The 23,711-nt window shown below is 35.0% G+C and overlaps 1 protein-coding gene across 1 annotated transcript in view; it reads right to left on the bottom strand.

Moving 5' to 3' along the window:
• Positions 1-4,268: 4,268 nt before the first annotated feature.
• Positions 4,269-23,711, bottom strand: part of ENPP3 (ectonucleotide pyrophosphatase/phosphodiesterase 3) — a 35,558-nt gene continuing 16,115 nt past the window's right edge. The window contains exons 10-25 of the mRNA XM_071549098.1: positions 23,603-23,668; positions 22,692-22,764; positions 21,229-21,337; positions 20,940-21,068; positions 19,537-19,568; positions 17,294-17,421; positions 15,492-15,558; positions 14,006-14,093; positions 13,128-13,297; positions 12,971-13,028; positions 12,071-12,225; positions 10,077-10,212; positions 9,503-9,580; positions 7,967-8,099; positions 6,224-6,380; positions 4,269-4,651 (exon numbers count right to left, since the gene is read on the bottom strand). Coding sequence (XP_071405199.1) covers positions 4,478-4,651; positions 6,224-6,380; positions 7,967-8,099; positions 9,503-9,580; positions 10,077-10,212; positions 12,071-12,225; positions 12,971-13,028; positions 13,128-13,297; positions 14,006-14,093; positions 15,492-15,558; positions 17,294-17,421; positions 19,537-19,568; positions 20,940-21,068; positions 21,229-21,337; positions 22,692-22,764; positions 23,603-23,668 — 1,753 coding nt within the window. The 3' untranslated portion in view covers positions 4,269-4,477. The remainder of the gene's footprint in view (positions 4,652-6,223; positions 6,381-7,966; positions 8,100-9,502; positions 9,581-10,076; positions 10,213-12,070; positions 12,226-12,970; positions 13,029-13,127; positions 13,298-14,005; positions 14,094-15,491; positions 15,559-17,293; positions 17,422-19,536; positions 19,569-20,939; positions 21,069-21,228; positions 21,338-22,691; positions 22,765-23,602; positions 23,669-23,711) is intronic.

Here is a 23,711-nt window from a genome sequence, read left to right as displayed (position 1 = left end):
TTTTTATATGATGGCAGTCTCACAGACCCAGAGTGTGGTGTTAGGGAAACAGTAGCACTTAATAAAAAAGTACCACTTAAGCTTTCCCTTGCTTTCCCTTTTCTGGAGCAAAGTAGGCTGTGTTCCCTTCATTGTTATTCTGTCTTGTTACAGAGAGAAGACTATATATAGGTAGTGCCAAATTTCTATATTTGCTTAGAGGTTTGGTTCTGATAGTCTGAAACTCAGAAGGACCCCAGCATAAGAGAGGGAAACAGCAAGGTCCTCCAGAGTTCAGATTTTCGATGTCTGCAGGAGCACTCAGTTTCTCAGCTTCAATGATGGTCTGTGAAAAATCACATTTTACAGAATTTTTTACGTTTTTAATTCTCACACATAAGGTGACTATGAGAGCTGTGACTCCTCAGCATCTGCTTTTACAGTCAGCAGATTAATTTATGCCTATTCCACTTTAGCTGCAGGGTATTCAAAAGTGGCTGAAAACTACAGAAACAAAGGACTTGCCATTTTGGGGAAGCTATACTCACATCCCAGCAAATAGAACTATGAAACTTTCAGAAGCAGCATTATTTCTTAGTTCTCAGGACAAAGCAGAGTAGTTATCAAAGGAAAAGTGTTTTTAAATTAAATATGGTGGGTTTATTATGTGTTATTGTCTATTTTTTGTTTATTTTAACTTTCATATTTCTCAGCATTTCAGAGTAAAACAAATAATCCATTTTATACATTGAGTCACTGTCCTTTTGTCCTGCTTTTCTGTAGTAAGGAATATGTCCCAAGTAAACTTCTTACTGTTTTGCTGCCTTTGAAATGCAAGAGAAAAGTTATTCCTCTCTTACTCTCCTCTACATACCAGAAATTCCATATATTTGATAAGTTTAATGAAGAATAAGTATTCTTGGCTTTTGAAAGTATGCTTGGCTCTTGGCTGAGAGTCTTGAAATGTGACTGAAATGTTCCAGGTCATTGTTATTTGAATAATTTTTTTAGATTTTCAGAATGACTATGCTGTAGATTGTAGCTTTGGTGGCACATGAATTCTGTTTGAGGCATCCATTCACTTCCATCTCCATGCAAATTACAGAAGTTATTCTATTTCAAAAAGGAAAAGTTCCATGGAAATGCTTTAGGAAACTGCACAAGTTTCAGGCTATATCTATACTAGTAATGTGTCCATATCTACATAGTACAGGGTGTTTTCTTATGAACTCAAAAGGTTTTTTATTTCTATAAATGGTTGAATATATTTTCCCATTTAAACAAACTGTACAAGGCTATGAACTTGTTTCAAATTTTAAATAAGGTCCACAAAGCCCTTAAGAATTTCGTTTGCACAAATCTCCTGGGTTTGGGAGAGTAGCTCTTCCCATAAGCAGCTTTAATTATGTGATGCAATGATGGTACACAGCGTCAAATCTGTCATCTGATCACCATTCTATCAACTTCACTAGTAGTTCTCCCAATCCCCAGTGCACAGACTGACTCATGTAACTAGGGAAGGGAAAATGAGAAAACTTATCCCACAGTTTTCTACCAAATCAGTCACAAATTGAGGTGTAAAGTAGTCAATGACTTGACACCCTAATTGAACTTAGTAATGATGGGGGAAAGAGAATTTTCCATGATAGTTCCTCTATGTAATAAAAAAGTCATCAGGTTTAAGAAGGCCAAAAGCAGTTTATAGCAGAGTTTGTTATGGGGTCTGGCAGAAGCTGTATTGAACTGAATAGGGAAAGTGCTCATTGGAGGCTCTGCAGCATGAAGACAGTACCCAGCCATCAGTGTCAAGGGAAGGATAAAGGGCTAACAACCAAGACCTTTACTTATAGAAAAGTTTCAATTATATATTCCTGTGTAATCTCCACACTTTTATCTGTAAATGACCCACTAGACTTTTGAACACTAGATATTAGGACAGCTGAATGAATAACAGGGGGATATAAACATGACTGCAGGAAAATCACTTCCATATTTGCTTTCTTAGAAATAATTGCAGCTTCAGACACCATTACCACAAAAATTTGTGTAAAATGTAAATATGTGATCAAGACTCTCCTGTGTTAGATGCTATACAAATACTGAAAATATGTAATTTTTGTCACCCTGATAGACAGGAATCTTTACATAGAAGTGTTCAACTTTTATCAGCAGGCGCTTTTGGGGAGAGGCTAGGCATTTTGATAAGGAAGAATATTAAAGAATTTTGTGAAGGAGAAAAATGAATTAATTTTGCTGCTATGGATTTTGTTGCCAAATCCAGTGCCTGCCATGTGTGAGAATATGGATGAAATTAATTTTCAGAAGTCTGCACAAACCTCAAAGATATTATTTCATCAGGCATGTACTCACATATAAACATACTTCAAACATGAATGTAACTGTTCATAAAGGCTTAACTGTACTAGAAATTTGCCTTCATAATTGAACTAGAGTATTGGCCTGAAGCTTGTAATGCTGCCATGGTTAGTAACGTAGGAGTTGATTAAAATTTATCAAGTCACAAGAACATCACACCATTCAAGCTAGTTCAAATTGCTAATGTAGACATACCAAACAATATAGTCTTAAGAAGCAGTTTCTTCTTATCTCTGAAATGAATTTTATGATTTAGACTAGTTAATGTACATGCCTAAATAAGTATGTGCTGTGTAGGTTTATTGACTAGAGTTAGGGTATGATTTACCATCCAGTGAAAATCAGTTGTATTCTTAATTGGGTCAGTTTGACAGGAGTCTCTGATTCAGATGGGCAGTTTTAGATGCAACAGTGCTCTAGGGAGGTGAAATAAAATTCCATGTTCAAGGGGACAGTGTAACAGCCTAACCAAAGATAAAAATTTTTACATTCAACTTGGTCCCACACCATGATTTAAAATCAATACTGCTAAGCAATATTTGGAGTGTGAGTGCATGCACTGATCATCTAAGGTGGGGGAATAATTATGTTGTGGTGGGTTTGGGGTTTTGTTCAGACTTTTAAAGTTTCCTTCTTTAAACAGACATACCTCTTTCAGTACACAATTAGTTACATATTGAAACAGTCTTTGACATGTTTATTTAAAATGTCTCCACTGTGCCTATAAATCAGACAAGTGATCAATTGTCTGCTGTTATTCCTACCTACATTTAGCAGCATTTTCAGTGGAGAAAATCAGCTCAACACTCTATTAATGGGTGACATCTATGTAATAGCCGAGTCTGGGAATATCCACTTTGTTCTAGTTACCTGCTGTCAGTAATAACCTGTGTAAAGCAGGTTTTCTTTTTTTCTTTTCTTTTTTTTCTTTTCTTTTCTTTTCTTTTCTTTTCTTTTCTTTTCTTTTCTTTTCTTTTCTTTTCTTTTCTTTTCTTTTCTTCTTTCTTTTCTTTTTTCTTTTCTTTTTTCCTTTTCTTTTATTTTCTTTTTTCTTTTTTGTTTTCTTTTCTTTTCTCTTTTATTTTATTTTTTTCCTTTTCTTTTCTTTTCTTTTCTTTTTTGTTTTTTCTTTTCTTTTCTTTTATGTTTTTTTCTTTTCTTTTCTTTTCTTTTCTTTTCTTTTCTTTTCTTTTCTTTTCTTTTCTTTTCTTTTCTTTTCTTTTCTCTTTTTTCTTTTTTTCTTTTTCTTTTCTTTCTACTAATTTTGTGCTCCAATCTCAAGTTTAACTATTTACAAATAGACACAAATATTTTCTCACCAGGCATTTTGAAATCATTGAAAATACATGTAAATATCCAGGCAAAATTCTTCTGGCTAGAGCATTTCTTTTACCTTTTCATGTTCAGAGTGTTTTGAGATTTCTGAAAGGTACACAATATAGCTCTTTGACTTCACTTTTTACTAGCATAATGAACTAACCCAAGTGGAAAACATGGAGGATGATTACACAAGACACTTCCAATACATGCAAACTTTTCGTGAGTGCAAATATATTTCCATGTGAATCAATAGGTGAGAGAGGGAAACTCAAAACATTCCAGGGAATGTTAGTATTAGATAACTATGACCTCTCTGACAAACGCTAGGGAAAAACCACACACACCCCTCTCAATTCCATTCTTTACAGTTTTTCCATTCTTTACAGTATTTTCTTTACAGTTTACAGTTCTGGTGTCCCTTATAAAATATGTTCCTTTTGCAGTTTTGGGGTGGGTGGGTGGATGTGTGTGTGTGTGTTTCACTACTAATACAGTATCTATATTAATATTTTTATTGTATATATTAATGTATATTAATTTTTATGTAAGAAAACTATAATCTGTATTTTTAAAGCTTGGCTCAACAATGATGATTTAATTCGCTTTAGGTAATTTTTATTCATAATTTTTATTCAATTTTTATTGGCACAAAACTCTTGACCAAAAACCACAAATTTATAAAAAAGGAAGCAGCTCCTCTAAGTGTGTTTTCCTACAGAAGAGCTGGAGGCCTATTTCCCACATACTTTAACAAGACAAAAAATGTTCTTTCTTCCAGGCACTGACACTTTTTCACAGATACTCAGTCATTTTCAGTCTCAAATATTGGCAAAAATGTCTTTAGCTTTAAGATCTCAGAAATGGGTTCATTTCTTTCCTGGTAAAAGTCAAGCCCAGTGAGCAACTCCACATCCCGAACACGTGCAGAATGAGTCTGAATTCTTTCTTCAACCCATTCGGAAAGTGTCTTATTTTCCTGTCAAAGCAAACAAGAAAAATGTTGAAACACACAAAAGGCAGTGTTGTTTGGTAGTGGTGCTAGACAATTACCAGTGTTTGAACTGGTTTGACAGGCTAAAGGCCATGAGTTGGTAAAACTTTTCAGATTTTTCAAGGCATCTTTACAACCTTGCTGTTAGGTATCTTATTTAAACAGAATCAAACGGATGTCTCCTCTTCCCACTTTCCCACTTTCAAGGTAACAAAGAAGCAAATTAGGCTGAAATGGTAAGTATGACTTTAACTAAGTACATATGAGTCATGTATTAAACACACAAGTAAGGACTGTTTCAGTTACAGTATAAACCAGCTGCAGTGCTCAGGCTAGTCCAACAACAAGCACCTGAACAAGCGAACAAAGTCCTTACAGCAGCTCAATCTTGATTTTAGTACAGCAATAAGAGTTGCTAGCTAGACAGGGAAAACAACGGAAATGTAACCACTAATCAATCAAAAATGTTATTGTTCCATGCTTTTACTATAAAGGGGTTTTTGGTTTTTCATTGTTTTTTTGTTTTGTTTTGTTTATTTTTGGCCAACAGATGGTAATTTGCTTTTCCATTAACAGTATCCATTTCTGAAACAAAAGGCTCATTAAATTTATGTTACTGCATGATACGATGAACATGAAGTGCAACAATTTTGGGGAGTTACTGCTAAACTTTAGAAACAATGGTCAATTTCCAAAGTATAAAGACTAATTAATTCATGCTAATTGTTTATTTTGTATGGTTAGTCAACTCTTTACTACCAAAAGGATCACTGGAAAGTTGTGGATTACCCAGACCACAAATGAGGAGACACGGAAGTTGTTTCCAAGTAGCCCAAACTTGCACCTGTCTGAAGTTACCAGTTCAAAGTTATAAATAAACTAAAAACTGGCTTTGAGAGCCAGTTCAAGTCTGTGCAGCTATACTTTTGTGTGCGAAGACTCTGTATTACACACAGTGAGTAAAGGAACCTTCTACAACCCCGAGTTTATGGCTGGCACAACAATACATATTACGGTCAGAAAACTTGTTTTGTTTGCTACAAAACATGAGATTTACACTGTTAGTGGTAAACACAGATATTTTATTTAATCCAACTAGGAATTTCAACTGCAGAACCATCCATCTAAATGCCTGCTGTCTAATTTCTCATAGAGATGGAACAATGACTGAAGGAATTCTTCCAGCTGCACTGAAGGGAATAACACTCAAAGTCCTCTGATACCTCTGGAGTAAATTTATGCTGTAGCCTTCCATAAAGCTGTTTCATTACCATGTTGCCTGTACTCCTGTTCTTGGCTCTTCCAGATGATAGCATTTCCGAGTCCTCTTATCAAACCTTCCTTTCTCCTTCCTTGCTTCCTATCAGCTCATTAATTTCCAGCTAGCTCTCCTGGAGCTTCTTGTTCTTCCAGTCATTGCTTTAACTCTCAACTCACTCTCAATCCATTCAGAATGAATTAATTAAAAGAATTCTAAAGATTCTCCAGATGATTGGATTCCAATGGGAAACAGTTCACAAAGCTCATTGGCACACAGGAGCATAGAGTTATACTTACAGCACAGCTTTCAGTGTTGTCGGGTCGATGAGGAATGATAAAAGATGAAACATCCAAGGACCCTGAACAGTTCAGTGGAGTATAGGACTTGTTCTTGCAGCTAGTCAGAATGACAAAGTAATGGGTTGGGACAGGGATTTCTGTATTGTTTACATACCTACAAAAAAACCAAAAAACCAAACACATTAATTAAGGGATTTATTGAGGCATCAAATATTACAATCACTGATGCCATTAGCAATTACAGACCTTAGCATAGATTATTCAACACTTTATGTCTTAAATTCTCTTATAATTGAAAAAAAAAATAGAAACAAACCTGATGGGATAGACAGCCTCACTATCTATGTCCATGAAGAGCCAAACATGCATGGATTAGTCCTTCTGCTACAAGAAGTCCCACTGAAACCAACAGGACTGCTTATATGGTCAATATTTATTTTTCCAAAGCCAGAGATCTCCATATCTGGAAGAGGCTTTGGAAGATCATCATATTTGCTCTTCATTACATTAAGAATTTCAACCAGGTGAATTGAAGAAGAGTGATGAGAAAATTAAGTGCTGGTTCCTTGCCATCAAGAAATGACAGAATTAAGACTTGTGGCTGTGTGCTTTATAAACCAGCTTAGGATACCCAATTGAAAATGTCTTTGCCATCCTTTTCTGGCTATTCTGTGAATGTGGTCACTTTTGTGTATAAACTGATGAGGAGCTGAATGCTTCTCAAGCTTTTAGTATATCTTCAGTACCCAAAAAACACCATCCCTGAAATCATTATGTTGCTTTGTATAACTGGATAACCATGCTGAATAAAACATACTTATTCCAAACTGTAGGCAACATTATGTGGTCAGCTGGGTATTACAGCATTCTGCTTGGAAGGAAGTTGTAGTCTCTCCTCCCTTCCACCCTCCTATTACGTGTCAGAGCTGACTTTCCCAGTCTCAAACCATTTTTAACAGATGTGGTAATAAGTCTAACCTTGAATAAAACATCTCTAGTGACAAATTCAGCTGTGCGGATTTCCCAGCACCTTTCTACTCCATAAATGCTCTTACTGTCACAAGGCATTTTCCCTAATCTAAGATGTTGTTCTAATTCTGTTTTTTTTTTCCTTCTATCCTTACTAACATAAATAATCAGTCTATCTTTTATGTGTACCTCAAATATGTCAGATCTTGAAGTGAGCTGTGTAAGTCATAGCTATGCAAAAGTACTTCTCAGGAATGTTACATTTTGCATTCTCAGTTACACAATTCAGTGAAGGCAAACACAGAAATCAGACCTTTGATAAAACACACCAGTTGGATAGAACAGGAAAAAAAAACCCAAACAGGTGAGCAAGAACAATATGAAAGTGAGAAAATTATGCTTAAGAATATCTTCCGCCTGTTTAGATGCCATATGTGGTCCTTGTATTTCTGTTGCAGAGGCCCAAAATCTAAGGCATAAGCTACTAATTACTGGTCTGCATCTGTGTCTGTGTACAGAGATACACACGTAAAGCTTTTTTATTCTTTACTGGAACTTCCAATTCTACGGTACTGTATCTGTTTGTAGGGCATTGCTGGTGTATAAGTAACAGTGGATGTAATAAAGAGAATATTCCATATATATATATAATATATATAAATTATACCTCCATGGTATTTGTTTATTATTCTTTTTAAATAATAATTTGTTGATGTGGAAATACAGTGGAAATAATGTAGAGTTTGACTTCTGGCTTTTCCATGTACTTACTGCTTAATTTCATCAGGACTATCAAAATGACCATCATAATTGTAATCAAACACTGGTCCACTGACAACATTTACACCATTCCTTTCTCTAGCATACTCCTGAAGAAGCACATTATGAAAATAGTCCCATATGTCTGTCATTAAAAGAAAATAAAACCATAATTAATATAAATTTGAAGTTATTTTACCAATAAAGAAAATGAACATATTTCAGTTTTCACTATAGATTAATAAAAAAAGTTCAGACGTAAACTGCCTGTAAAATCAACTCTTTGTTACATAAAATTTGGATTTCATCAGAAGGAAGATACTCCCAGTTGTCATTGAAAGAGGCAAAGTAAATGCTGTTACAGTTCTGCAAGGCAAACTGCATGACTGGAGACACAATCTGAAGCAGAAGCTACAATTCTAGAGATAAGAGGTCATTAAGTTATGACCTATTTGCTAATACCTCCAGTGTGCCAATTAGCAGGAACTGAGATAATGGTTTTGTGAGAGCAATATTCACCACCTGAGAGTTAGTTTAACTCTACAGAACTGGTATCAAATATCACTAGACCATTCAGCTTATTTCACAGACGTTGTTAGAGAAAATAGAATTTATAGAATATAAACTAGTGAGACTATTCAAATATTTATAACTAACATGGCAAAAAAGAACAGATTTGTTTGGAGGATTGAGTACATCTCTTATTGCTTTTCCTCTTCTTTATGGTCTAGAGTAACTGCTTGTAGTTTTCCTTGGAAGAAGTGGGTTTTTTGTACTGTCTTTGATTTACTTGGAAGATAAAAAACACTTAAGACCTCTGTATCTCTGTTTTTTATGTGACTTGAGTGAGCAAATAAATGAGGTCTGAATGCATTAGGAAGATCACTATATCAATGCTTTTTCTACATCTTTTTCATTACACAATTCCTCTTTTTATCTTTTTTTCTAAGAAAATGAGTCTAGACAGAGTAAAAACAGGATGATACGCAGTTGTAGAAAATTTCTTACCAATGATTACAAACAAATGTGAGTCAGGCTGGATCAGAAGAGTTAATCTATCCTACTACACATATAATAGAAGCATCTATTTTAGAAATAATATTCTAAGATTATTATTATCTGTTTTGAGTTTCTGCTTGATGAAACAGGCATTTTATCAGGGCACTGGTTAAGAGCTATCTTCTCTTGAGACTTTGCAAAAAGTTCCATTTTCCTTCACCTTTGGCATTTTCCCAAGAAAATATTTTCATGAGTTTCCTAGCTTGCATTTTAAGTTGGGACAGCACAGGAGATGAAGAGGCAATTCAAAAGTGAACAGGTACACCTACGCAGAGATCAGACAGGACTATACACAGAAAAAAAAAACTCTCATAAGTGTGTTTCAAAATTTGAAACATCTACTTTTAAAAAGTTTTAAAGGTATTTTCACGACATCTGGATATACAGCAGGCCATGAAATAATATTTTAAGTCCTTGTTATAGCTTTATCAAATCCAAAGCGGTAATTACAGAAAATAATTCATAAGTAATCAAGACTTTGCAACCTACCTCTAAAAGCTGTATACATGGGAACAATATTGCTGGTAAGTAAGGCATCATACTGTTCAAGAGCAGATGAATTGAAGTCTATATGAAAAGACCAGAGTATAAATGAATGGAATACTATACAAAGACAAATTGATTCATATGTCACTATAAATTGCAGGTACATGTAACTTGATTACATTTACATTTGAGCATGAGTGTATGATCCTACTACAAACATATCTCATTTGTTTGTACAATCTGTTCAATAAATAGTAATCAAATTTGACTATAGGAAATTAATATTTATACAGAGGGACAGCCCTTCCCTCTAGCCCTTTATGTCTTTCCAACCAGTTTTCATCACATTCAAGTTGTTCCATTTTTTAAAGAAAAAATTAAATGTTCTAAACTGAAAATTTAGATGGAAGTAGCAGTTGCCTGCTTTTGGTCAGTCCACAAACACTGGAAGCCTTTTTCTGCCCAACACACTGTCCAGAGAAGTTTGTTTTGGTGTTCGGGTATATGTTTAAACATAAACCCACATCCAGCTGATTAAGACTTTCTAAGGTCTAGCTATAAAAAGAACCGTGCTCACTGGGAGGATAGAGGAAACTGCGGGTGAAGGTCAGCCCTTCTGGGTAGTTGGAACAATTTTGGCTCCGAGCAGCAGGGATTCTAACATCAGCCCGCAGACAGTCTGAAACAGTGGGAGGAAGAGGAGATGTGTCTTCCTGTGAAAAGGAAAAAAAAAGGTATTACACCCACGGCTGTGGGTGAGCCTATGCTTTGTATGGTTTCAATTTTCTAGAATGGACTTCATTGAAACTTCTCCTATTTTCATAGTGAATCAGGTCACTGCAAGTAATGGATACTAATGTTTTCTGGGTAATGTTTTCCCTCTACTTCTGTTTTTAGGTAATTCAGGGAAATCCTTATGCAGCATGTAAAATTGTAGTAGCAAAATAAGGTTATACCTTAGGCAAAAACAGATGACGTTTGACTCATTAGTCACTTTTACATATTTCTGGAAACACAAACTTGATGTCACATCCTCCTGGGAAGCAGCTGGTATTTAAAATGACACTATCACCTCATCTTGGCATCTGAGGATGCTGTCTCCATAAGAATCTGTGCTGCTCAAGAGTTATATCCAAAGAAAGTCATAGTAAATTTAGTACGTTTTACTGGCTAGCTTCACTAACTTCACTGAGACATGTTAACATGCACACCAGCTAAGATTTGGCCAAGAGTGATTCTGATGGGTATAATTGTTCTATAACCTTCACTTTTTTCCTATAACCTTTTCTACAATCTTTTTTTATGATTTTACTAAAGCATTAACTAAATCATCTGAACATGCTTTCTGTGTTTAACTGTATTTTCTTTTGCATCCTGTTCATGTAAATTGCATGTAATTTATTTTCATTTTGGTAAGAATGGAACATATCTGTTTTATACAAATAGAATTGTTTTATTCAGTGCATTATTCAGTGGATTTTCTTTGGTTAAAACTGAGCAGAAACAAAGAACTGGAATGTTCTTCTTGTGCCTCTTTTTACTCCTGGATTTAAATTTTTTACTTTCTTTTGTCAAAATTCCTCTAAATGCCCATATTATGATCAGGTTGTATATTAATGGAAAACATATATATCACATGGATTGAAACATAAAAGACAAAAATCTTTCTTTGCCACCTGAGCAGATCATGTGTCATTGTCAAGCAAATGTAAATCCCAGTACAAATCTGACATCCAATTCATCTGAGCATTTTGTCCTTTATACTGCCCAAATCCATAAAGCAGGCTTAATGAGTCAGGGTCACTGAAGAAAATATTATTTTAAACTTAATAATTAGGCTGTTGTATACAACAACAACTTTAACTTTTTTATGATCTCTTATTTCTTCGTATTTTACTGATAAAATAAGAAATCACATAGACATCAATAACAGTCCTCTTCAGACAGAAAAATCAATGTAGAAGTTATTTCTTCAAGGCAACTTAGAAGGATCAAATTATAGGGGCTAGTAAGTCCATGACCGACCACTAGTTTAATGACCCTGAAAACTCAAACAATTTATTCCAGAGCCACGTATCTTTAAACTCTAAGAGGTTCATTCAACCATAATTCCATTTCTCAGAAATTATATCATGTAACAGAGCAAATAAGCAGAACATAGAGAAATATGCATTAATACAAACTGTCTTCAAGAGTTGCACAAATAGGAAAAGATCATGATACTCTTGGGAAAGCTTAAAAGCTTCTGATTTTGGAAATCACAGCCTCCTTTTCCTCAGGAACTGATGGACAAGCTGGAGCACTGTGTTGACAGCATACCCCTTTTACAGAACAGGCTTACGGGAACCACCTTACCCACAGCTCTATTCTTCTATGTCTTTTGTGTGTCTAATGAATGGCCATTCCCACATTTTTAAAACTGTATTTTAAGGTAGCTGAAATTTGAATGATATCAAGACACTTTTTCAGACATAAGGGCCTTAGGCCATTAGTACTTAACCAGGATTCCTGAAGAATGGACCACATTTTCAACCAGTTCTTTAAAAATAGTAAAGATATTTGATAACCTACAGGCTTATTCACAGTATAGGCAGTCCACAGTGGCATCCAGACATCAGAGCTGTATCCACTCACATACCGATGATGGGAAAGAAGGCAGTACACATTTCTCTTCTGAAGAACTTTGGGTCTCCCATATGGCAAATGATCCGAACTTGCCTTCTTTACTAAAATTTAAGCAATAATTATGGATTTATTCTTCTATAACATTTTGGATGGCACAAAGGTTTGAGAGAGCAGAGATAAAAATTTAAATTAAAACTTTAATAAATAAAAATAAAACAAACAGTAAACATGGACATGTGTTTCTTTAAGCTTTTGGTTTATGAGTGGAATAAAAAAATGTAGAAAATAGTTTTCTTATTATGTTTAATGTACAAAAGCCAGTCTATCAGATTTTCATATTCTTGTTTCTTTGAAATCTCATACCAAAATTTTAAACTTATCTTGCCAGTGGAGTGAAATTTACATCTTATTTGGCTAGGAAGCAATACAATATTTCCTAAAATTTCCAGAAACCACATAAAAAACAAACAGAAATATCTATGGGGATTTATGATTAGAGAAAGACTAAGTTATGGATAAAAGGTAGGAATCACAAGTTATGACATATAGCCTAGAGGCACTCAGGCTTTCTCCAAAGACCACTGGAACCTGTATAGTGTTTTCCAATATTTTAATGAAATTCAGATCCCATTCTTATATATACATGTTGCTATAACAGTGTCCATTAGCTTTTTTTAAAGAAATGCAAAGGGAAAAAGGAGAAAAGATATGCTTCTTACTTGGCTTTCCTGCTTTACATTCAACTGTAACTAACATTGGAAAAATCCCCACTGAAACCAATTACATAAAATACAAACCAGGTATAGATTTAAAAATATTATTGTACTTTTCAATCTTGTTACTTACTTTCTTCTATACTGAGATTTAACCTCCCATTTAGTACTCCTTCTAACTCAACTGACACCTGTAAAATGTGAGAGAATCATTCAGAATTAATCCACCGTTTAGAAAAAGCAAAGGAAGCAGAACACACTTGAAAAAGATACAAGAAGTCCTTATTTACATTCTGGCATGAGCATCCCAGTCCGTCTTCAGGAATAAGACTGGAAACTGGACATGAAGAAGGAGGAGAGTCTTCTTTTGGATGTGAAGGACTGTAAAAAGGTTTTTTTAAGAGGTGATTCAAGCTGCCATGAGTTCCATTGTTTGGTGCTGGTGTTATACGCAGCAAATCTGTTGAAATATTTGAAATTTGTACACATGTTTTAAGACCAAACCGGCATTTTAAAAAGTCATTCTCCTAGGCATTCTAAATGGAGAAGAAATAGTTATTCCATTATCTAAACTATTATGATAACTACTCTCATCAACCTGCAATTTTCTAAGTAGGGGCGTTCTTTGCTATCTTCCACTGCATCAAGATTTGGTAATTATAGATTTGAGTACTGTTGATACAGTTTTATATATTTCCATAACATTAATTTAATGCAGAGTACGAATGTGATTGCAACTGCACCATATTCTGAAGCGTCCTAGCCTATTGCTAGTGTGTGATGCTTTAATCCATATTTTCTGAGACACATCCTTCCTAATTGCTCACTGCTGGAACTGCAATGGTCCATTATATGTTACAAGTTACAAGATTCTTATCCCACAGTTTCACAGGCCTCATTTCAACTAGCCCACATGGCATGTGTTGTTCTCTCTGATTCTTTAGTGGAATTCTTCTGCAATCAGAAAAAAACTTTGTAGCAGAACAGCTTTTGCCAGTTTGCCTTTTAGCACTGTATGGAAGGCATAAAAGCATCAATTCAGTGTTTTGTGGGAAAAACCTAGTTTCTGAATGAAATCACTGAATTTTTAGTTACTCTTCTTTTAGCACTTATAGCACTGGCATTTGAAACAGTTTATCATCTAAAGTACTGGATTGTTTATACTCACCACACATAAGGTTGTAAACCTCAATGTTTTCAAAAGCATCCACTTCTGTTTTCTCTTTAAAGCCTGGGCCATATCCTAAGAATATAGCCTAGATGGTAATTTAAAAAAAATATCATTATCGAAAGGAATTCAAATTCAAAAACAATTCAGTTGCATTTTATGGAAAATGGAAAATATAATCTTTTTGCAGTCACAAAAGTTAAAGATACAGGATTGTTCTGCTAAAGAAGGCAAATTTTTGCCATGGCATGTAATTTGAAGGAAATTGCAAAACAAATTCATTGAGAAGGATAGTTTAAATAATACATGACTCTTGATTGGGGTTTGGGGGCTTTTTTTCTTAATACCTGTTCTATTCCAAAGTCTGAGTCACTGAAGGGCCTATAGCTATGTTTAAAGCAGTAAGCAGGGAACTGCAGAGACCCACTCCAAGGTCAGGAAACACTTGCATCAGTATCACCAATGGTACAACACAGAGCTGGATGACCCTCGCTAGAGTCTGCAAACATGGTAGCAGAACACTGATACTACTTACAGTCTCACAGTAGTTTCTACTACTTTATAAGCCTCCTGAGCTGCCTGTGGTAAGACACAGGAAACATGACTAAACAGAACAATTATCTGTTCTAAAGCAATATTATGTTTCCATAAGAGAAAAGGAACTTTTAATTTATATTAGATAGATAACATTTGTGTCTTTATAAAGCAAAACAAATTGCTTCAGTTACTGTGCCACCAGCATAAGATTTTCTATGATTAAAGTTTCCATGGTAACCAGAATTTACCTTTCCTTTCCATACAAACATTCAGCATCCTTCTGAACAGTATTTTGACATTTGTTTTTAATACAGTTGTGAAGATCTGGTAGAATTTGATTCTTGGACACAGAATATGGCACATGTAGTGGCACACTTGACTTTATTTAAAAGGTCACATCACAGAAAGTACATGAAAAACCAAAAGCTCAAGACCTCGAAATATTTTCACTGTAACCAGAAGTGAAAATTGGATGAAACTATACTAACTTTTTTGTTCTGATGATATGATTAACTCTTGTAAGACAAGCAGAGACAATGAGATTTAGCTTTTTTAAGTATACTGGCTTTCAGGTACTCAGGTGAACTCCCAGAGCCTGTGGAGATTTTTCAGTCATTGCCTCAACAGAAGGATGAAATAACAAAATAATTCAGTGTCCCATAGCTAAACACAGTATACTTGGTTACTGTAGTCTACCTGGCTCCAAGCAGGTAAAATAAGCCCAGAGAGGTTTTAATATGGGACCCCAATGAAGCAGGCCTAGTACAGATTGATGAAAATCAATACAAACATGTGGACCCAGAGCGTGTTAACAGTTTCCATGTCTTGTTGGCTCAAAAGGAAAAGCAAACTGCAAAAACTATCATATATTCTGTATTCTGCTGCTTTGCCTAGCACATCATGATTTTGTACATAATAAAGTGCAAGGCTTGAATAGAAATCATCTTACCTCCATACTTTTAAATTCATTGTTATAGCCATGGTTACCCCCATCACAAGATGTGTATCTTTTATCCCTAAGGAGAAACCATCATAAAATGTAAATAAAAATAGCACAAATAGAACCAGTTAATAACAGTCATCGTGACTCACTGGACTCCGGATCACATCTTATGAACTGACTCAAGCATGATATTGCAGTACTTATTGCTCATCATAGTATTCACTTTTTCTGGAGATGTCTTTCTCCATAACAGAAATTGCTATGGACAGAAATAAATTATCCTAGGTGGCTACAAGTGTACAGTGAAACAATGTTTTGAAAACAAATTGAAAAAATTGCTGGTTTTGTACTGAGGCCTTCACCTAGCGAGAAGTTTCAGAACAAGTGTGATCTGCTTAAAAAGAATTCTTCAGTTATATTCTGTGGTATCTGCATTTTACCAGCAGACTTATAATGGGAGAACAGTGCTATTAGCCTTTGCAGAATAATAACACTGCAAGGGATTGTGCCTTACAAGACAAGGCATTTTCATCATGAATTCTGAAGGGTGAAGGAGAGATGTGGATGTGTAGGGTTAGGTTATAGAATTAATAATATGTCAAAATAGTCTAACATAGTGATTAACACTTATTTTTATTTACCCACTGCTGAGACACCTGGAAAGATAAAGAGATAGTTACCCCATACTGATTCAATGCACAAGTTATCAAGCATGTGCATCCTGTTTTTAAGAGTCCCAAGAACATTTGAGCACAGTTTAAAAAAGGGTTATTATAAGATTTTTCAGTGAACATTTCTTTTTATATGTCCAGGACAATTATTGGACTGCATCAAAGCAAACAGTCAAGAGATATATTCATTTAGGTTGGGAATTTTCTACTATTTTAGTAGTCTTGAGAGTCCAAGTTGGATCTCGTTTCTCTTACTGCAATACCAGAGTATAGTATTGCTGCAAACACCACAGATTTTGTATGGACTTTTCAAAGCCTCAGGTCTAAGGCTTGTCTGAACTTCTCCTGACTTGCTCAGAGCTATTTTTTTTTTAAAGTTTCACTCTTACAGCAATTTTTTGTAATGACCTGGTGGTTATGTCTACTTTGTTACCTTACCAGCTTATCTTTGCATGATAATACAAGTACATCTAACACATGTAGAATGTACCATATCTAGTGAACTGAGATGTCATGTTAACTTGCAGACCAGTGAAGAACAAGCGAGCTGTAGTGTTAGCATACAAATAGGAAGAACCCCATTCAGATCACAGAGTGAGGAAGAAATTTTGATATATTCCTCCTGATGAAAGACTCGTAATACAGATCATTGGCCATATCCACACCTGCACCAGACTGAAGCCATCAACCTTAGGACCTAGAAGGGCAGTGGAGGGGTGACTGCAACGCCAAGCAAAGGCCTAGATCCTAGAATGTTTTGTATAACAATTTTAATTGCATTATTTCCAACTCAGCATATTCTGTGATTCTGAGATTTTTGAGAATTTTTCTGTGAGGTAGTATTCATTTCTTTACTTTCTTTTTTTCCTCAATTTTGGTTTTGTATTTTGGTTTTTGTAAAAATTTAATCTGGAGTAGTAATGACTCTTGTATTAGACTGTTAAGGTTTGAATCACACTAATAACACATTCTTGGCTTTATGTGTAAGGCATGCATCCTTTTTACTCATAGTAAGATTTTAAAAGTAACAAATATGGTAATGTAGCAAGTCTAAAGGAAATGAGGCATCTGTGAAGCAAATTAGAAGGATGAGAATGGGATGAAAAAATAGGGAAACAGTCACACAAATTAGGTTACCTCACAGCCAGCCACTGTCGATCCACCAAAAGATGAACTTTATCAATACGAACATTATTAGCATAGTGGAATCGTTTTGGCAAGTCAGGCGTCAGATAGGGCTTGAAGTGCTGAGGAGATCTTTTGCACTGTGTAAGAGCAAAGAGTCCAGTCATGAGTTTCACTCAGTTTCAAAAAAATGCCCATCATTCAAAATTATTACAAACATCTTAGTGAAATGAATGTAAGCACAGAGCCCATTATTCACAGATAGCTTCTCAGATAACCTGCAGATGTCATTTTTGGCCCAGGAAGCAATGGGGGGAAAAATGACACTTTTTCAGGACTATTCAAAAATACACTATATATAATATGTATATGAAGTCCACAAATACAACACTGTAGTGAAAATATATCTAGACCTGAAAGACATTCAGTAGTAACGTTCAGTCTATTTGTCTGTACTAATATCACTGGCACCTAGTTGGTAAGATTACACGTTACAAGAGAAAGTTCCCTGGCAGTTAATTTCTGACATGATCTGTTACTTTACCATTCAGTAAATAACAAAGCAAGCCAAGTATACATAATATAGCACAGTCTTACATTTCAGTTCCAAGCCTGAACATGTACTGTGATGCTATGTAAATGTCCATTGCTCAGCTGTTAGCTAAAGGTCTTAGTTTTTATATCCACGTTTAACGTGTTAATATCATTTAAAACGGTAGTGTTAGCAGGCATGCCATGAATGACCTCGGAATTGAGAGCCTAATGATAACCATATGACATACTGCAAAGACCTAACTATATGTGGCAAATAGAAGCCATTCCAGCTGGCTGCAAACATCATGGCCAAGTTTCAGAAGTGCTGCTCCTGATAAGGAATCCAGCACTTGGGACTACACAGAACATCTAAAATGCTGATGGATAAACCACAGAATTGGGTTTGGTTTACCACATAGGATTCTTGGAGTGTGATCTGATATCTTTACCTCCAAGTACTAGAGTTGCATGCTCTACACAGAATGACATTAACATGTGAAATGAGTGTGGCTTAATAGTCATCAAAGAAGCATAGAGGAATCCATGAACATGAAAAATAAGGTTTCAATGTGTTTGCTAGCCCAGGATAAGAGGTCTAATTAAAAGAAAAAATAGAGGAAATCAACATAGGACTTTCATGTCTATTGATCAGCAATTAATATACAACACACAACTCCCTTCTCTGCCCCAAACTCTAATTCTAAGAACTTAAGAGGGACAAAATACAGTAAACATTTAAGAACAGAAAAGGAAAGAGGACATGTTCTGATACCAGATATTTCCATAAGGCATGAGACGTCACATCTCTGTAACTATTAGCAGTAAGAGTTTCAACTGAATTTGAGAACATGCAAATTGTGATAGATATTACCCTCACACTGATGTTCTTTGATCCACATCATACAGTGAAGTAGGGGATGTAGCACTGAAAAAGCTCCCTCTGCTATTCCCAACCATTGATAACCTACTCCTACATCTTCTTTGAATGCTGGCAAATAAAGAGTATGTTCTTAGGCATTCAGAATCAAGAAAAAATTAAACAGAGAGGTTCACTGTCCTTTGGACTTCAGACACAGGCAAAGTGAAGTGTAATATTGCACAACTGAGTTGCTCAACAGGTTAGAGGTAGACCTCTAGTGGTGATATATTAGAAACACACCCAACTGGGAGCCCAGAATTTTTCCAAACTGAGAGCATTTATTCTAAAAGTACCAGAACTTCTGTCTAATGCTTAGCTTAGGACAAGTCACAAAAGAGAATGAAGAAAAAAAGGGGAATTTATGCCAACACACAGAGGGTAGGGAGTTTAAGTGTTTAATTCACTGCAAATTGTAAATACAAATAAATACTAAAAAAAGTTACTTTAACCTAGACTGGGTTTGGCACTGGTGGTCCAGTGCTAACAAGATGCCTATTATCTGAAGCATCTCTGTGCTGTATTCTGTTCTGTAATGAAGATATACCCTACTTTTTCCATGTGAAGTCAGCCACTTGTCTTTCAAAGTGAAAATACAGAAAACTCTTTTGCTCTGAAGAGAGATCCCCTGTGGCAAACCTTTGTGCATCATCTTTGAACAATTTCCAGAACTGCATCCCATAGTACACCGGAGTCAGTACTATTTAAACTGGCACTGTAGTGTCATTTTTTTACAAATTGTGCTTTTTGATCAGATTCTTTTTAAGAGTAGTTATGAGGAAAAGTTATGAAGACATTTACTCACTGTGAGGTTTTTAACAATTCCTTCTGAGTCAACTGTTAAAAAGAGAAGACGAATTAACATACATTTAAACAGCTGAAGGTTCAAGCCTCATTAGAAAAATTTCAACATGCTTTCTCTCTCTAAAACTGGTTTTCTTTACTAGCTTGTGAAGACGTAACAGGCAGGAATGTTATGTTTCCAAGGGTGTCTGTCAGTAAGGTAAGAATGTTGTATTTCAAAAGGTAACTGCCTGTAATTGTGCCTGTGGAAGTACCTGTGGGCACATCAAAATAGACTGTAGCCATGGTGATGACTGTCTACAGCTAAAGTTGATGGATCATCAGACCCAAGGATTTTTCTCTGATCTAACCTCTGTTTGAAATATTATAACCTTTTATGCATTGTACTGGATCTGGAGCACTTGTCTCATATTCCACTTACAGCAACAGTCACAGAAAAAAATTCAGTCTGTCTTAGTACTTTTACCTTCCACATTTACCAAGATCAGCTTTGAGCATTTGACATTAGCTTTCAAAAAACAAATCTGAACACTTCACAGAAGGAAAATTTGTTCAGAAAAGTAAGACTGCTAGATGAAATGAGTCAACAATGATATTGAGATTGAGACACCTACAAAACATCACTATTCTCTCCTCTGCTCTTGTCTGACTTAGAGTGTTTTCTGTTTAAACTAAAGAAAGGATGCTTTATGTTGCATAAATATTGTGCCTACAAGTATAAATACAATTAGAAAGGACAAACAAAAAGTACAATGGGGTCCCATTGTGAGATCTGCAATAAATATGCCTTTATGAATATTTTACAGATTCTATAAAGTCAATACACAGAGCACTTCCACGATTTTACATTCATTCCTTTTCCTAATACAGAAGGAGTTGGGATTTTTTTTTCACCTCTGGTAGCATGGGATTTATTTCAAGACAGAGTCAGCTCAGATGGCTTCAATTTTCTGCTCTTTTATGATACTAGCCAAAGGGCTCGATCAAGGCTTAGATTACACTGTGCTAAGGTTTAGATTCTGTTACTTTTTACACACAGTTAGAAATACTCACTTCTTCAAAGAGACCGACTCTACCAATGTTGCACAAGAAATCTGTGAAGAGCAATGCACTTACAAAAGACCTGAATTCCAGTTCAAAACAATAGAACTGCCTTGACTTCATATTTCCATGCTAAGAAAATACAAATCAGAGTCTGAAACGAGCTTTTCTCACCTTCAATCTCATCTAATGAGGTCATTCATACAAAAAATACCCAAACAACTTCCATGGATGTTTGAGCCAGAGAAGGTGAAACAGACAGCTGTTCACTCTGCTGTTTACTACTGATTATCCATTTTCCTTACTTACATATTTATTTCCTGATATATTGATTGTGCAATCACAGTACTGATCCACACTTACAGGTAAAATAGTCCCTTGGAACATTTTTTGCTCGAATGCGAGCTGCAGGCCCAGCATACATGTAGAAATCCACTTGTTTGAAGTAATTAGTCATGTATTCTAACTGTTTGCAGTAGGTCTTCTCCATCCCTAAAGAACAATATAGAAACAGTTATTTCTGATATGCAATATATGACAAGGAAGATAAAGTTAATTATGAAATGGATTAAAACTAGTAAGCACACATACTACACAAAGGAAGAAAATAGTGACTTAGTAAACTTTAGATTGAAAAAAGTATATACATTACCATGATCAGCCAAAACAATGAGGTTTACACAATTGTGCAGGTTTCTTTGTTTAAGACCATCCATGAGCATCCCCAGTGCTTGATCTGCTACCTGTAAGGCTTTGATTACCTGTGAGATAAACCAGTTGCATTAGAATTTTTCTTTCTGATTTCAAGTTCTCACTTAAATGCAATCATCAAAGTCTAAAAAAGTGAGTTTTTCTGTCAGTTTTCCAGTTCTTAATATTGCTTTCTCTTTTCTTTTTCCATCAGCATTAGAGTATAAGTATGCACATTTCCACTACTTTACCACAGAATAATCAATTTAAATAAAAAGACTCACAATTAATTTTTTCTTCTACCTCAGAAAAACTAAGCTTTAAAATGTTTGTTGTAAGGAATAAAGGAACACGTTCAGAGCCAATTCATTCCTTGCTCCTGAATTTATATAAAAATATCAGATTTATAACATTAAATATGATTTTTGCTCTAGTATGACCTTGTCATTGTACTAACAATAAGCAGCATTCAATAGATATTAACATGTGTATTATCTGTAAGACCAGTATAACACCCAAGGAAGCATGGAGCCTTTCTCTCAGGCGTACAGTCCCTTTGAATTTCCTACAGAAAACCATTGATCCCCACTGAAGCAACAGGAGAGAAATGCAGCACAACCCACACTGGAGCCGTTCACAGAGGATGTCTCTTCCGAGTTGACACAGCCAATTTACATTTCTTCTATAAGTCCTACAGCAAGAACAAGTCAGCTGAATCTGAGAGCTCCATGTCTGAGCATTTGCACCCCTCTTGTTGCCCTGACTGCTGCACTCCTGAATGTTTTCTGTGCATGGATGATGGCATATATACAATTACACATACAGTAAGTCCTTTATGAACAAAAAAAAATGAAGTTACTTCCACTTAGAGAGCCTAAAACTATCTACAAAGACCAGTTTTTCTGACCTTGTCCACTACATCAAGGCCTTCTGCTAAAGAACATTTTCAAATATATTAAACAAGGTCATTCCAGGAAGGACCTGATACAGTAAGTCCTAACATCCTTAAAGGCTGAACGTTTTTTGCCTTCATGCAAGTAAAAATGTAGTATTTTTGTGTTACAAATTAACAAACATTTAAGTATAGTGTTAGGAATAAATAAAAGTCAATTCTGAGAATTGGTCAGGCCATATGCTTCCAAATATCACTTACCAATTTAATTAAAGTTCAGTCTAAACTTAACCATTAATAGTATTTCTAATAGTATGAGCTGAAAGTATTTTCTGTCAGTCTGTTTGGATACAGCTCTTGGAATCATAACAGTGGGCCCAATCACAAACTTAAGTTCTTAGTAAAGTAAAAAACAAATCATAAAACAGTCATGGCAATTTTTTATCTACTATCCAGGTATATAAATTGTTTAAGTTCATAGTACAACAACATTTTTAGTGTGATTTAGTCTAAGGAAAGTATAAACTACTTACACCACCACTAACTGGTCCAAATGAATGTCCAGAAGAATCTGGTTCTTCAATATATAAAGTGTAGAAATCAGGCCTTAAGTTAGAAATAAGTAAGAATGGCTTATTAAGAGAATTTGGAGGCAACATTTGAAATTAACACTTTCATCTGAAGTTTAAATATTAAATGAAAATTCAAAAGGGATTATAAATAACTATTTTAAACCTTAATAAAAGTTCATACAGAAAACAAAATCCTTCACCTTCCTCTGAGTTTTGTAATTAATCAACACAGGCTTATTACCATTTTCAAAACACTATCTAGTGTTTTTAATGGTATCCAAAAATCACTCTGAAAAACATCAAGATATTAGACACCAGAACAAACTATTCCTTTTTGAGATTTAAATGGAACTACCATCTAAAGGATTTCTTCCTGATTGAGTGCACTTTAGGAATTTTTAACACGTTATCATATAAAATATTTTACTTGTTTACATGTCACAAAAGTAACACCACAATCAGTACAGATATCAAACTTTCATCTTGAATTATTTCCTGCAATTACTTCCAAATATTTAACTTTTCTTGTGCAGTATCTTTCATATAAAATCTTTTATCCAGACTTAGACTAGAAACTGGATGTTCCACATTTCCTCTAGGCCATGCATCAAATAAAAAGACACAACAATGAAATCAAACTTTTACAACAGATCATCCCCTTCAGACATAAGTTCATTTTTTCATTTTTTCGTATGTACAGCCTGATTCTGAAAATTATTATCTATAGAACAGGTTTAAGTTTTGCAAATTATCATTTGAGATGGTTAGGAAGACTCTTTGTTTCAGAAACACCTGCAGATATTTCAATTGCTAAGCATTAAACCTTACTAAGGTATAGTCACACAAACCTGCTAGATATTACTAAGCATTACCTCTGAGATTTGATATTATCAAGCCATTTCAATATTCCTGAAATTCTCTGTTCATATATAACTGAACTGAAAAAAAAAAAAAGGAAGAAAAAAGGTTTATGTTAACAAG

Source organism: Pithys albifrons, chromosome 2 (assembly GCF_047495875.1).
Source record: "Pithys albifrons albifrons isolate INPA30051 chromosome 2, PitAlb_v1, whole genome shotgun sequence".
Taxonomy (NCBI): Eukaryota; Metazoa; Chordata; class Aves; order Passeriformes; family Thamnophilidae; genus Pithys; species Pithys albifrons.
The sequence above is the reverse complement of the archived record's forward strand: the minus strand, read 5'-3'. Positions and strand labels throughout refer to the sequence as shown.